This window comes from Hippocampus guttulatus, chromosome 8 (genome assembly GCF_054856545.1).
Source record: "Hippocampus guttulatus isolate MCC_2025c chromosome 8, RoL_Hgut_1.0, whole genome shotgun sequence".
NCBI classification, from domain to species: Eukaryota; Metazoa; Chordata; class Actinopteri; order Syngnathiformes; family Syngnathidae; genus Hippocampus; species Hippocampus guttulatus.
Window position 1 is genome coordinate 4,802,218 of NC_141268.1, and position 14,897 is coordinate 4,817,114.

Genomic DNA, 14,897 nt, shown 5'->3' on the forward strand with positions numbered 1-14,897 from the left:
GGAGATGGCTGGGATAGGCTCCAGCACCCCCCGCGACCCTAGTGAGGATCAAGCGGTTCGGAAAATGGATGGATGGATGGATATATATATATATATATATATTGTGAGTTTTCTTGGCAATGCTGTGGAAATGATGTGCAAAAGTAGGGAGAACGAGATGCTCGGAGGAAAAATCATCCCTATGCTACGCAGTTCTATTGGGAGACAGTTATTGTATAAAAGCCTAAAATATGACCCGATAGCACCACTCAGTGGAACTATTGACAAGTGGAGTCACCGTCTCAAGAGGATTGGGCTGTCGCTGCAATACGTCAGTGCGTTTGCCATATTGGATGTGGCATATTTGCCCCGGTAAACTAATGCAAGTCAATGGACTGAAATCAAAATGACAAGTACTGTACACGAATTTACATTCGTCTGTCTTTCACTCATTAGAAAGCAGACACACACAAAGCAAGATACATTTGTTTTTATTTTATTTTGGAAGAGAATAAACCCAATAAAACAGAAAAATGTACACTTTTAAATTACACAAGCTTTTATAAAACAAAATAAAGTCTCTTTCTGTATTTACATGATCAGGGGTGAAGATCAGTTCCTCAGCAATGTGTCGCTATTAAAATAAGATTGGGGATTTTCCTCTGTTTTCAATGCAGCATCCTCAACTCTTATGGTTTCCTCTTTTTGCTGGGTCAACCTTGGAGTTGGTGGAAAGTAAACTAAACCCAGTGTTCTGATGTTGGGTATTAAGATTGATTCGAATATGCAAAATCATCCATGTCTTCCAGCACTGCCTTTAAAATGAAGCAGCCATTTTTGTATCCTGTATGTTTTCACATTCACATAAAACTACTTACGGACGCCTATAAACGCACATTTTCCGTTTAAGAACTCTTACAAGCAAAGACAGAATACACGTAAACTGCATGAAGATAAAAAGTACAGATTTGGTTTCCAGCATAAGTCAATGTATCAACAGTAGAATTCGGTTTCACTCTGTAAGATGAGCATTGAGAACCCAAGACCACCCATACCCATAAAAAAAAAAAAGTGATACAGACAGAGAGTTTGCATTGTTCGAGTAACAATACTGTAACATTCCATAAAGCATCCATCTAGTTTGTAGACTGATGAGTCACAATTGGCTCATCGGTGAGCTGGAGCCTATCCCAGTTGACTTGGGGGCGGAAAGGCAGGATACAACATGGACTTGTCGCCAGCCAATCGCAGGGCACATATCACACACATGGAATATTTTGAGTCTTCCATTAAGCTCACGTTTCATGTTTCCGAGTGCAGGAAGAAGCCAGGCGAGCTGCAAAACACGGAGGAGCTCTGAGCCAAGATTTGAATGTGCAGAAAATGCAGAAGTGCTTCACCACTGGCCCACTATGCTCATTTCATAACAATGCTTGCTTTCAATTACGGGGGATGGATGTTTATGGAAGAATGCAATAAAATGTGGTATGAAAACGCATTTGTAATCCTATCAATAAGGAACGATGCCCAAATACAACTGAGTCTAAAACGGAATTATCTGTCACCAAATAGAACCTTTACTAGTAAACGCCTCAAGAAGTGCAGATCATTGCACCGCAACACCACTGATTCCATTGCAAGAGGTTTTGAGAGAGGGAGAGAGAGAGAGAATTTGTGCAGTCAAGCTGTATCTGAACAAGAGATAGTCAGGTACACTGCAAAGGTGCATTTATAACAGTCAAGAAACATTCCAGAAAGTAAACACAGAGGGGAGTGTGTGTGTGTGTGTGTGTTAAAAAATATTCAAGACCACAAGTTCGACACACTATGCAACAGAACAAATCTTGAAAGTTCTTTTTTTTTAAGTATTAAATCTTATTTAAGGAGCTTGAGCAAAATGAAGGCATTGTCTGTGTTGTGACGACCTGACTTGATCAGCGGGAGGCAGTGCTGGTATAAGAATGAGTCCATCATGTCCCAAACGAAATATGGATTGTTTGTCCTTTCCCTGTAGCATTCACAGCCTTCTTGAGCGGCAACATGGGGGCAAGACAAGACTGTACCTGGCAGATATCAATCCATTATCTGAGCCGCTTATCGTCACGAGGGTTGTGGGTGTGCTGGAGCCTATCCCAGCTGTCATCGTGGTCCGTTATTGTTGCCTGGTTCTAAGTGAAAGTCTTTGTTGACTTTTGACATGAAATGAGTGAGATAAGAGCTTGCCTTTATGTGAATTGGGTGTGCGTCACCGGGGATAATTTACAAGGGAACGCGGCTTTCTAAGATTCATTGACAACCGATTCCCTTCTTTTATTTCCAGTTCATTTGGAATGTTCATGTATTCCTTTCAATCGGTGAGGAGCACAAGTTCCCCCTCACTTCTGTCCCCTCTGTCACTTTCCTCTCCTTCGCTGTACGGCGCTTGCTGGCGCTCACTGTCCGGCTGTCTCAGCCGGGGCACAGGGGCAGGTGTGGCCAGGCCCTCGACTCGATGCGACGCAGGCGGAGGCTGCGGCAGGTAATGCTCCAGAAGGGAGGAGTGAAAGGACATGGATGCCATGGAGACAGCGCTGCCACCGCCACTGGTCTGGTACAAAGCATCGTTGTGCGAGTAGTGGATGGGTTGTGGTTCTGTTGGACTAAATAGATAAGCAAAAGGTCACTTTTTTGAATATTTGTAAAAAATAAACAAACAAACAAACAAAAAACTACTACTTTATGAGCTCTGCGCAGCCATAATGAAATGAAGATAATAGCAAAAGCATAGTTAACTACTGACTAAACGAAGGAAGGAGACAAGCAAGATATTTCGTCCTTTGTGGATGTGAGCCCATGAGGTATGTGTGCCTTTTTGTTGAATCAATTGCCTTCATAACTTTTGTCTGTCATTTATTGTTTTGGAATGCCATTTGTCTTGATATGTTTCATGTTCGCGTTTGTGACTAGTTCTCATTGTTACAGCTGCAGCGGTTGTGAAGCCTCTATATAAATAAAGCTGTATTGTATTGTATTCCCTTTAGCGTAGCACCATCTAGTGGATGCATAGTGCAACCACAATCACTTAATGCGGTGCACCCTATTTATGAAAACAGTTTTAAAGCAGGCCATTCATTGAAGGCGCGCCATATAATGCGAAGCGCCTTATGCAGAAAATACGGTATATAAAAACTACAAGCGAGTTTCGCTTGGCTTGCTCCAACCAACCCATCAGAAGATGGAAAAATGCTGACGTCATTGCGGGCCAGCAAACTGGCCCTTTGAAGCGAATCTGAAACCTGATTGGCAAAAGAAACAGACCCATTGCCATTATAGCATACAGTACACACATACAATAGTGTATCCAATGCAGCCAAGACAAACGCTATGACTGCTGGGAATACATTCATACAATTTCATGGAGCAAATATTAGAATATAGATTGTATAGTGTATGTAGGTCAGTGCTTTTGAAACTTGTTAGGCCAGCGGCCGTCTGGTTTCGCACAAATATTCACTGTCGTCACGATTTTACTACTGTGGTAGCAGAGGTAAAGGAGACTATGCATGTTTCGACTATCGCACGTTAGGAACGAACTCCGTGATAAACTGATAGCAGGTATGCTGCAGTTTGGTGTTAGCAGTTTCCTGTTCTATCGCAAAATCCAACTGACGGGAGCAGCTTTATTGGAAGTGAAGAAGCTGCCGGTCATTCTCGATGGTCTAGCGCAAATGTCCAACACTCAGACTGAAGCGGTGACTGAGCTCAACCGCAATTGCGGTTCTGGAGCGTCTCCGTACGATCGACAACAACATGGAGAAGTTGGAATTCTCGCTTCGAAAAGGAATTGAGGATTTGGCCGATCGCCGCCAGTGAAGGGATACAGCCACGGACTCAAGGCCACCTGAAATTGTTGGCAGCCGTCCCTCCAAAACAAACAACATATTTGGACCCCTTTCCCCTGGATGGAAGGTATGCACGGAAGCTAGTGCCCCCACCATTAGCCCCTCCTTCTCGGCCATGGACTGATAAGCCAGGACTGTCTTCATGAGCAGACCTTGACGAAGCAGCTGCGGCTTGTTCACGCATACACAACCAGACAATCACACGCGCACACACATCCTTATCAGCGCCGTCTTCATCGTTCCTATTCTTTTCCCCCCGCGACGTGGAATGATCTGCGGGGCGCTCGGTGGACCGTGCAGCTGGTCGGACGGGCCGCGTCGCGGTCGCCCCTCCCCTCTTCCCCTCCCCCTTCCCATTCATCCGCCCCCTCATTACATGTTATGTCTTGTGACTTGTTGTAACTGTCATATGCTTATTTATGTGCTAGGGTCTTTTTTTATCCTGGACTTAAATTATCCTCAGAAGAGGATAGTTCGAGCGTGTTTTTTTTTTCCCTCTACCTACCTAGTGGTTTCCTTTCTGAACTCTGACTGTAAATTTCCCCATTGCGGGACAAATAAAGGATATCTTAAACTTAAACTTAAACCGCGGACCACCCTATAGTTTCATCAAGTAACCTGTCGTTGAACTTTTATGCTGCCCCAACTGGTGTGGGGATGAGAGGGCTCTTCTGACCACAATTATTTCTACATATGATGCCGTATGAAACCAATTTGATCCTTTGACTCAACAAAACGAAAGTGAAAACAAAAAGTACACAATGTTTGAGGTTTGATGTGGGCCATTGTTCTTTTTAGAGAGGACATTTTATCTTGGCACCCCTGCCAAACAAACATTTCCTTGTTGTGAACAACATTTCCTACGGTGACCTGAAATTGTACTCTAAGCAATTTACTAATTGACGGGTGGCATTTCGCTAAAGATCCTTACTCATGCCTTACCCCTCTGGTGTTGTGTGAGCACACACCCAAATCCATACCAGCAGACTACAGTGCAGCAAAGTGAAATGCTTCTTAAATTGGGAAATGTGAAGCAAAATGCGGAGGAAAAAAAAAAGGTACAAAAATGGATGTTTTTGAACAGTCATGTGCCATCACACGATTTCAGCTGCGGGAGTGGGTGGGCGTGCACCACATAGCTACTGCTATGTGAGCATATTTTAACACGTCTCATAGGTTAGAATATCGTGGCATCATGGGACTGAAGACGCAATGGAGACGTTTATGTCAGTGAGGGACCAGCTGAGCAAAACGCTGTCCTTTCTCGGACTGTCATTTCCATCGGCTCCCCGCCATTCTCCGGCAGCAAAAGAGCTGTTTCTCAAACAGGCTTGTTCAGCTTTGCTGTCAGAAAGCACTTTTCACATCCTCTTTGATACCATTCAGCATTCATTTCATGAACAATTCTCCACTGGGTGTGAGGAAGATACTCACGGACACTGCGCAAAATCATATACATTTTTAAGGCGGAATATGCACACATACAATTCATACTACGGGTGACTTGTGCGGTTCGTGCTTCCCTGTCTGTTGGTGAAAGTTTGGCGCATCCTTAATTTTGAGCCTGTGGCCTTGCTTGCATGCAACGAACGGAAGGCATCCGCGCTATAACATTCTGACTGATGCTCTAAAAATTAACCAAACGTGTATTTTGGGAGGAAAATCTGTGTCAACATGCATGCATCACACTGAAAAGCCAAACCTCGAATCTTGGAACACTGAGGTGAACATGCAACTGGAACAAGACATCACAAAGAAATGTTGTGCATCCAGTCACACACGAAACAGTCACAGTGACAACTTGCTGCTGCTATTTGACACCGCAAATAATTTCATTAAGTTTGGGTGGTGTATTTCTACCTCCTGGTGTATGTTGTCTTCTGTTCCTGTCTGCGGCTCTTCATCATGGCTTTGTATTCGCCCACCCTCAGCCGCCGTCCCTCCACAATACAGGTGCGTTTGGGCCGGGGTTTGTACTTGTAGTCCGGGTAGCGCTCCAGGTGCTGCCGGCTGAGTCTGGCCTGCTCTTCATAGTAAGGCTGCTTCTCCTGGTTGGACATGGACTTCCACCTGGAGCCTAAATGCAAACACGCAACCATAAATGAAAGGAGAGTCAGTAGGAGTGGGTGACTGCCACAAATCAAGTTCACATTTACTTTTAAATCGGAGGATGGCTGCTTACATACATTTGTCAGCTGGAATGTGGGAGGATGCCAGAGTAAGCTACCGCAACAAAAGCAATCAGACGCTGGACTGATTGCCAGTTATGACAAGGGTTGACAAACCCAAACCATCCATACTCACATTTCCATCATTGAGGCATTTTGCGGCTCTGACTGTTATTTATTTAGTCTGAGCTGCTGAATGAGTCGGTTCCTATTTTTCAATGAACATAAAGATTTGATAGCATTTAGCAATACCAATTTTTTTTAAACTTTGAATACATCCTTATTTACTAAGTGCTTTCGCAACAGCTGTAGCTATAACAATTTGTATAAGTGTGTAGTTATATGTGTGTGTGTGTGTGTGTGTGGGAGGGGTGGGGGGTTATAATACGCAGGTGGCTGTTGATGCCATCCATCCATCCATTTTCAGACCCGCTTATCCTCACTACACTTACATGTTTTTGTATCCTGAACACGTACCACCGGTATATGTATTCCATTACTAGCCAAGCCTGCTAACTGCAATTCTAAACCACATATTTCATCCATCCATCCATCCTTTTTCTGATCCGCTTTATCCTCACAAGGGTCACGGGGGTACTGGAGCCGATCCCAGCACCGGTTGCCAGCCAATCGCAGGGCACACAGAGACGAAGAACCATCCACGCTCACACTCAGACCTCGGGACAATTTCGAGTGTTCAATCAGCCTGCCATGCAAGTTTTTGGAATGTGGGAGGAAAACGGAGTACCCGGAGAAAACCCATGCAGGCCCAGGGAGAACATTCAAACTCTACACTGGGAGGCAGGAGCTGGAATTGAAACCGGTACCTCTGCACTGTGAGGTTGACGCGCTAACCACTGGACCACCGGGGGGCCGCCTGCTGTTGATGCCCCCAAATGTATTCGCAAGGCAGCGTCTCAGAATAGAGGCGCAGAGTGCAAGCCCACCCCTACCCTCTTGCCGGGCTCACCCAGGATCTTGCTGATGGAGGAGTTGTGCATATCAGGAAAGGCCTGTAGGATTCTCCTGCGCTCATCCTTGGCCCAAACCATGAAGGCATTCATGGGTCTCTTGATGTGACCTGAGGAAGGAGCGGGGCGGGCTTCAGAGTAACTGCTGGATACCTGCAGGGGACCTAGAGGGCAGAGAGATCAAATTAATCCAGGAATAGAAAAAAACAAAATATTTTTGTTCATTGATAGCATTCACTGGAATTCACTGGTGTCGGGAAGGATGCATAAGATAAGATAAGAAAACCTTTATTAGTCTCGCAATGGAGAAATTCCCAATTCAGAGCAGCAAAGTTATGAAAGGAAGAAGTAGAACAACAAAATATAGGAGCTGCTGGAAAGGCAGCCACTCTCGCGGCGCCATTTTGAAGTCAAAATAACAAAAATAACACAACACAACACATAGGACACAGACAGTCGTGCAATCTTCACCACTTTTCTGCATACATTTTGTTGTCTGAAGCAGTTCTGGATGAAAGAGGAGAGGATCAAAGTGTCCTTTCACCAGTGGGTCAGAGACGTCATGCTGAAAATGTGCACACGTCTGCTACGAGCTAAGTTTTGAAAGCAAGCACGAAGCTGTAACGTCCATTGACGAAAAGAGATTAGTTCACTTCTCCTGTCCCACGTAATCCGCTTCAAACTCCAAGCCGCGACTCCCAGTTCCAAATCCGCATCGGCGCTCGGCGCTAACGCTCCTTTCTTCTCATCGTCGGCTCCTCAGCTTGCTTTGGTTACAATAGTTAACGTCAGCGTATGCGGTGGTCACTCTGCTCTTTGGGAAGGAGGATGGTGCTACGCCAGATCCAGCTGGTGACACTGTCTTTCTTTCAGAATTAAGAATCGTCTTTCTTCCAGATTACACCATTGCATCTGAAGCCCTCTGTTTTCTGTAATGCTTATCCTAGTCAGGGAGCTGGAGCCTATCCCAGTCGACTTTGGGAAAACAGCATACTACGCCCAAGAGTGGTCACCCGTCAATCATAGGGCACATTAAGACAGACAGCTCTTGACACATCACTGAGTGGGAACTAAACCAATGCGGCCTGCACGAAACGGTGACTAGTGCTGAACCTGCTTGATACAAATAAACTGTATGTACGTTTAGCCCAAATTGAAATATGAACATTTGAAATCAAGCCTATATTATTTTGTGGTGACAAAAGTTGGAAGCTGCCAGGAGTATCTAATTATAGGGTGAAAAATATTTATTATATGTCTGGAATTGTTTGGTCATTAGCTGTCATGGACAATGTTACCGTTCTTGTTCATCCGCAAAAACACAGTATGCCTTCTACTAGTGTTTGAGTCATCCTGGTTGGGTTACACTTACTCTCAGAGTCACTGCTGAGGTGGTCGTCGGCGGACAGCGTTGTGTGTCGGTCGTCACCTTGCTCGGAATGAACACTTCTCTCACCACAAGGAGGATATCTGCACTCCTGCAGAAAAAAAGAAACATCCAAAGTCATCAGCTTGAATTGTAATTGGAATGAATAGGTGAGATGCTCTCTTAGAGCGTTGCCCGGAGAGCTATTTTGAAACAGACTTTACAGACATGGAACAAACACTACATCAGCTGCTGTTCAAAATAAGAGCTGTAAGTGCGAAGAAAGAAAATGATGACACAATAGAGGACAAAGAAATGGTGTTTATTGTCTGAGGGTGAAGGAGACAACGGCAGCAGGAATGTAACAGTCGACAATGGCAACGCTGCTGATGACATGCCACCTTTCATTGACGATCTAACATTTAGAGGCAAGGTGAAGCCGGCTCATTTAGAGGAAGAGAGGAAGACTACAATATTGCAGTACACAAAGAAGCAGGCAGCTGGCTACGTCAATGCCACACTGAGGCCTTTTGTGGTATTGTGTGGCCGCAACAGCTGTGGCTTTAGTGCCAGACTGAGACCAACACATCAGCCGCCTCAAAGGATGAACACCAAAGACTAGAACAGAATTTTATTTTCACAATACACAGGCCACATGTGGGCTTCAAATAGAGGTTTGGTGGATGTAAAATGAGCTGATTAGACACTAGATGAATGGGTTTAAAAACAATAGTTATAATAGAAAAAGAAATCACTCCGACAAAGATTTTAAAAGTGGACATTGAAACCAGCTGACTACGATGTGGTTTTTATTTGCAAAACCCTATCTGCCGTGCTGACCTCCAATAACTGTCAGCAAATAGTGAAATCATAGCAGTAAGACATCGGGTAGGTCTCATATCTTTCAACAGCAAAGTTGCAAGCACCTCGCTCTTCGATGCTTCGATCGTGACCCAGAAGTTGTTCTCACACCTCCAAAACAGAAGTGCCTCGTCTTAAATGCACATCAAAGAGCAAGGGTGGAGCGCTGAAAAGATCTCATGCGGGAATTCTAACCAGGAATGCACTGAGAATTCCTTTGTAGAAATCTTCTAACTCCTTGACGGTGATGTGTAATAATGTGCATTTTTACGAGCTGGATTGTACTGAAATCTTTTGTTTATTTTCAATAGATGGATGATCAGTCATCCACTCTCGATAGCAGTTCTCCTCATGAGGGTCGCAGGTGAGCCAATCCCAGCTGAGTCCGGGCAAGAGATGGGGATACATCTTGAACGAGCCAATCGCAGGGCACATTTGGACAAACAACCATTCACAATCACATTCACACCGAAAGGCGCTTTGAAGCTGAAAACCCCAGAGAAAACTGCGTCATGCGGCCCAAAGAAAAAGAGTGTGCTAGTTTTGTATTTGGAGATTTGCTGACCACTTTTCTGCTGCTTTCTCGGTCTGTTTCTTTTTCTCTCTCTCTCTCTTGGCCTCCAGCGTTGTGACTCCTCAGTAGTTGCTGGGCATCATGAATGGCCTGGGTGACAACATCACTGTCTCTGAGTAAAGCTTTGGCATCAAACAAAGAGAGAGACAGAGAGAATGTTTTAGTGAGAAAAGAAAAGTTCCAAGGGGTGGTCAAGGAAAATACTTTTGCATATGAATTGAGCAGCAAAATCCATTCATTTTGTTCTATCTGTGGGGCAGCCATTTTGCCCCTTGCTGTCAACTAAAACTGACATCACAGTTGATCAGGGCTCAGGGAACCAATCGGCGTATTAATATCCCATGACCAAACTCAGAATACGGGATGACCCATGATTGGCCATTACCTGCGTCCTGAGCAACTGCGATGTCATTTTCAGCTGATAGCAAGTGGCAAAATGGGCCTGAGTTGAATTACAACAGGTGGATTTTGAACGTCATATGAATCAGAATGCCGTGTTCTGACTAGTGGGGGCACTCTGAACATTTTGTAAATGCATTTTTGGACTTGACTTCCCATTCCCCAGAGACTAAGCTGTTATATGTTGTTTTTTAAATTTCAGGATCATTTAATTGAAAAAACAAAAACATGCCAGAAGTTATTTGCATTTTTTCTCTCAAGCACTCAATACTGCAAGGCTGTATCATTGCCTCTCGTGAGCTTTGTTGCTTTGTCTCAAATTGCTGTTGAAATGTTTCAATAGTTTGCGTGAAAACAAGTCTGTCAACAGAACCAAGCAGTGATGTGCGGTGAGGTTCGTGACTAGTGAGTCACTACTCCTCTGCAAGGCCGGGTCTAGATAGGCATGTATGAGGGGGCAGCCACAAATCTTGAGGGGGCATTGTGCTCCAGCACCTTTGACCATGTCTAACTGACAAATTCCCTCACTCGAATGCGGGTACACTAAATAAGCGCCTTGTAAAGAAAACACTGTGGTCTCAAATGCTTAGGACACTTATTTTATTGTGGCTATGTTGTTAGACGAGCCATATATGAACTTAGGTTTGGGTTAGATTTATGTCATACCATTAACCTAAACTGACTGCACTTTGTTAGGCCTCTACCCTAAGACCTTCCCAACTTGGGTGTCCCTATGAAGGCCAGCTTCTCTTAGGGTCACGGAGGCACTCAGACCTCCTGAGCATGATAAAGTGGCAACCCCTCAGAAGGATTCTTTTGTATTTTTTTAAAATGTTTATAATACCCGTAGGGTGATATTTTTGTTTAGTTAAAAAAAAAATAAATTCAATAAATAAAACAACAGGTATCCGCCTAGAATCCCCCCCCCCCCCCAATTTAACAGTTACTTAGGTCTGCTGGATAAGACCATTAGGGATGTCCAAATACAGGCCCAAAACAAAGGCTCAGGCATCCTTTTGTCCTGTAATCAACTGAAAAAATAGCAATAAGCAAGACATTAGGACAGTAATAAGGGAAGTGGTGGAGAGAGGCATAACAAAATTAAAATATGTGAAATAATATATTTTGGGGGATTTAGTTTGGGGTGGCACGGCATTTATTTGAGGGGGCCAGGCCCCTTCTTGCCCCTTCCTAGACCCAGCCCCGCACCTCTGGAGTCAGATATAAATATGAATCCAAAACAGAAAATAAGCCTGTGTTGACCTCCATTGAAACATTTGTTTCGAATCAGGTCAAAATTTAATTTTTGTATATTTATTTTTAATGACGGTATGTTTCAATCAATTCCACACCATTCAACAATGTGAAAAAAAGAAGAAAAATGAATATCAACATAAGGTCAAATTTATTGTTGCTGGGTGGTGGTTGTTTTTTTTTTGGTAAAATTAATATAATAACTAAATTCAATGATATAAAGGCCCGATTAAAATACCTTTCTCTAAAATCTTTCTTTTAACTTCTTTCCTAGGCAAACTCAGCTACTTTAATGATGAAATCATTCAGATTTATTGGACTGAAGATAAAATCAATGTAAAGCTCGGACCATAGAGCGAAAATTGAACGTAATTTCATGTAACCATTCAGAATTTGTTTTTTTTTTTGTTTTTTAACACTTCACAAGCAAAAAACGGCCAGCAGGGAGCAGACGTGCCCCATCTGCCTACTATGACCATACGTCCTGGGAACAAAGTGCTTTTTTTGGGCTCTTCAAAAGGCAAATCAAGTCAAGGTGTAGTTTCGCACCTTTTGTAGAATCCAACTTTGTACATGTCTGTTCAATTAAAACAGTGATGAACAGCAACGAAAATGACACCACTGATGAAAATGTCAAGTTGAAATCTATTCGAGATACAAATGAAGCTTGACTGATTATTTCATCGTGTCATCGCAGAATGACTGTAAATCATAACTCACTGAGGGCAGACCGTGGTGGGCTGTGTGATGCGTCCTTTGACACATCTCTGTGCCTGCAGGTGCTCTGCACCCCGAGCGATCCCATTTCCATGCATTTTGGACTGGGGGCTTTGCCAGGCTTGGACGTCAGGTTCAAAGGCTGACCGGCCTCCTACACACACAGTGAGAGCAACTAAGTGCATTGAGTCAACAGTGAGAATCTATTCAAGGGCTGTCAGAAATCTTCCAAGACTGGTGTCATCAATGATTTTTATTTCAAAACGAAATTAGTTTTCCACTTGGGTCAGATAATCAACCGGCATGTCTACAAGGAAATCCTGCGTTGTTCGCTTTGCTCAATGCATGAGATGAGGCGAGATTTATGGCCGGAGGACACATGGCTGCTTCACAGGAACAATGCTCAGAGGATCTTGAGCATCCCACAGTTCCTGGCCAAGAAGAACATGACAGTGCTGGAGTTCTCGTGTCATTTTTTTTTGTTCCTCTTTCCAAGTATCAAAGGGGTCATGTAGCAGACCCATTTTGAAGACGTAGACAAAATCAAAACGGGAGGGACGACGGAGCTGCAAAGGATCTCAAAAGAATCCGGAAGAATCCATGAAGGCGTGGCAGGGCAGGCTGGCAAATTGTGTTAGACTCCAGGGGGGATTACGTCCAACAGAAAAACTGGTTGTTTGGATTTTTTTAATACATTTTCACCGGTCTTGGAACTTTTCGAACACACCTTGTATGCAATCTATGCATGCTACGTGTCAATCAGGCATGTCTGAACGTATCTGTCACACCCAGTGTCGTATCTTTCTTTTCTCTGTGTATACTTCTCTTTTGTTTAATGAGCTCTGGTAATCGGTCTCTAGCTTGAAAACCTGCCATCCCTACGCACGCACTTACACAAAGGAACAAGAGATGCAAGCCTTTGAAAACAGGGTGTGTTCTGTTGGAGAATGTCTATAGTTGTTGTATCCTGAACAGGAGGATCAGTTAGTCTGGAGGTACAGTGTATTACTAGTACAGTGTTTAATAGTACACTAACACTGTCATAGCTTCTTTGAATATTGCATGTCTGAATGTCTAAAGATGATAACAAAACAAGAAGTACCTTTAATGATTTGAGCATAATTGAAAGGAACAGAAACAGCAACAATTTGGACGTGATACCTGTCGGATGGAACCACCGCTCCTCTTAACAGTCGTGGACAGCAGCTGCATTGGATAGTCCATAGCTGGAAAAGATACATTTTTTAACTTGAGTACATAAATATATTATCATATACACCATTGTTCTTCATTCATGAATCAATTTTCTAAACCATCTATAATAGCCCTCGCAGTTTTGAGGGGGGGGCTTGACATATCTTTTATTGCATAGGCTCACCTGGCTTGCATGGGATTGGTTGCAATGGCAAGCTTATCGGAGGGTCAGACGGGACTGAAAGATTTTGGGCACTGGGGTGGAAAGCCGGGATCATCACGTAGGGCATGTTTACCTGCTGGGGCAAAGGTAGGACAAATCCAAATGACATTAGAAACGTGACAAGAAGTCTGGATGGAATGGGCACTGAACACAATGCACCAGCAATTTTGAAAATAGGAAGATGGGTTACAGAGAAATGTTGTTTTTGTGTGTGTGGGTGGGATTGCTTTTGCAATATAATGTGAAAGGACCTAATTAGCATAGACTATGCCTGAATAAAGGATTGATTTCATCTTTTTTTTTGTATTTGTAGTTTCAAATGGCTAATTAATAATCCCAGCTAAAATCATCATATTTGGACATAATGTTTAAATAACATAATTTAATTAGAAAAACATAGATATGTTTGTATTGGTTGCCATGATCAGAGCGATTATGTAATATAATGATGTGCTTTCACAATCTGCGATTGGCTGGCAACCATTTCAGGGTTTACCCTGCCGACTGCCCAGAGACAGCTGGGATGGGCTCGAGCACACCTGCGACCATTGTGAGTATAAACTGGTTCAGAAGGTGGATGGATGGTTGGATGGATGGATGGATCATTACACAAGGCCATTTCGCAGAATCTACTTGATGGATGCAGCTGAAATTTGGTATGCACTGACTTAAAACTAGTTAGTGTGTGCGTTCATGAAGTTCTGTGCAATACAGTTAATTCTACTTGATGCAGCAGATACCCAAAGTTGAATTGAAAGTGTTTATTAACATTGACTAGCCCTTGCTTGGAGATTAGGTACAGTGGACTCACGCTATTTGCAGGGGATAGGGACTGAGCTGTGAATAATTGTCGCCCATGATAAAGCCATTCGAGATAAAAAAAAAAGGGGGGGTTGTTTGTTTTTTAATCAAAGGTAGAATGGAAAGATAGACGGATGGAGAAATGGACAGACAGACCGACACAACCGGGGTACATCACACACACACACACACACACACACACAAAACAAAACTTTGAGAACCACTGCTCTACTTCATGGATTGAAATTATTGGAGGTATTTTTTTGGGCTTGTTTATTTAGCCCCACCACCAAACACTCAGGAGACATGCCATGTGTGGTTCTAACGCTCATCAGCAAAACAGGCATCCGTCATTGACGGACTGATGGACCTTCTATCAATACTGCCGGAATGCATGCTGAGTGTTGAAGGCAAAGCCATTTTTTGCTCTACTGTATTTAACTTCCCCCGAGGGCGTAGCAATGGAGTACATGTGCATAGGGCGCTGCCAGTTGTATCTGCTTATGACA

At 43.6% G+C, this 14,897-nt stretch overlaps 1 protein-coding gene across 3 annotated transcripts in view; it reads right to left on the reverse strand.

The window, feature by feature from the left end:
• Nucleotides 1-454: 454 nt before the first annotated feature.
• The window catches only part of sox13 (SRY-box transcription factor 13), a 54,693-nt gene continuing 40,250 nt past the window's right edge, over nt 455-14,897 (reverse strand). For 2 of the 3 annotated variants that reach the window (XM_086117374.1, XM_086117375.1), the window contains 8 exons: nt 13,549-13,663; nt 13,332-13,396; nt 12,174-12,324; nt 9,792-9,922; nt 8,372-8,477; nt 6,999-7,163; nt 5,721-5,937; nt 455-2,618 (listed from right to left, as the gene is read on the reverse strand). In XM_086117374.1, the coding sequence (XP_085973500.1) occupies nt 2,327-2,618; nt 5,721-5,937; nt 6,999-7,163; nt 8,372-8,477; nt 9,792-9,922; nt 12,174-12,324; nt 13,332-13,396; nt 13,549-13,663 (1,242 nt within the window). In that variant the 3' untranslated portion in view covers nt 455-2,326. The remainder of the gene's footprint in view (nt 2,619-5,720; nt 5,938-6,998; nt 7,164-8,371; nt 8,478-9,791; nt 9,923-12,173; nt 12,325-13,331; nt 13,397-13,548; nt 13,664-14,897) is intronic. The other variant, XM_086117376.1, reaches the window with a different exon arrangement.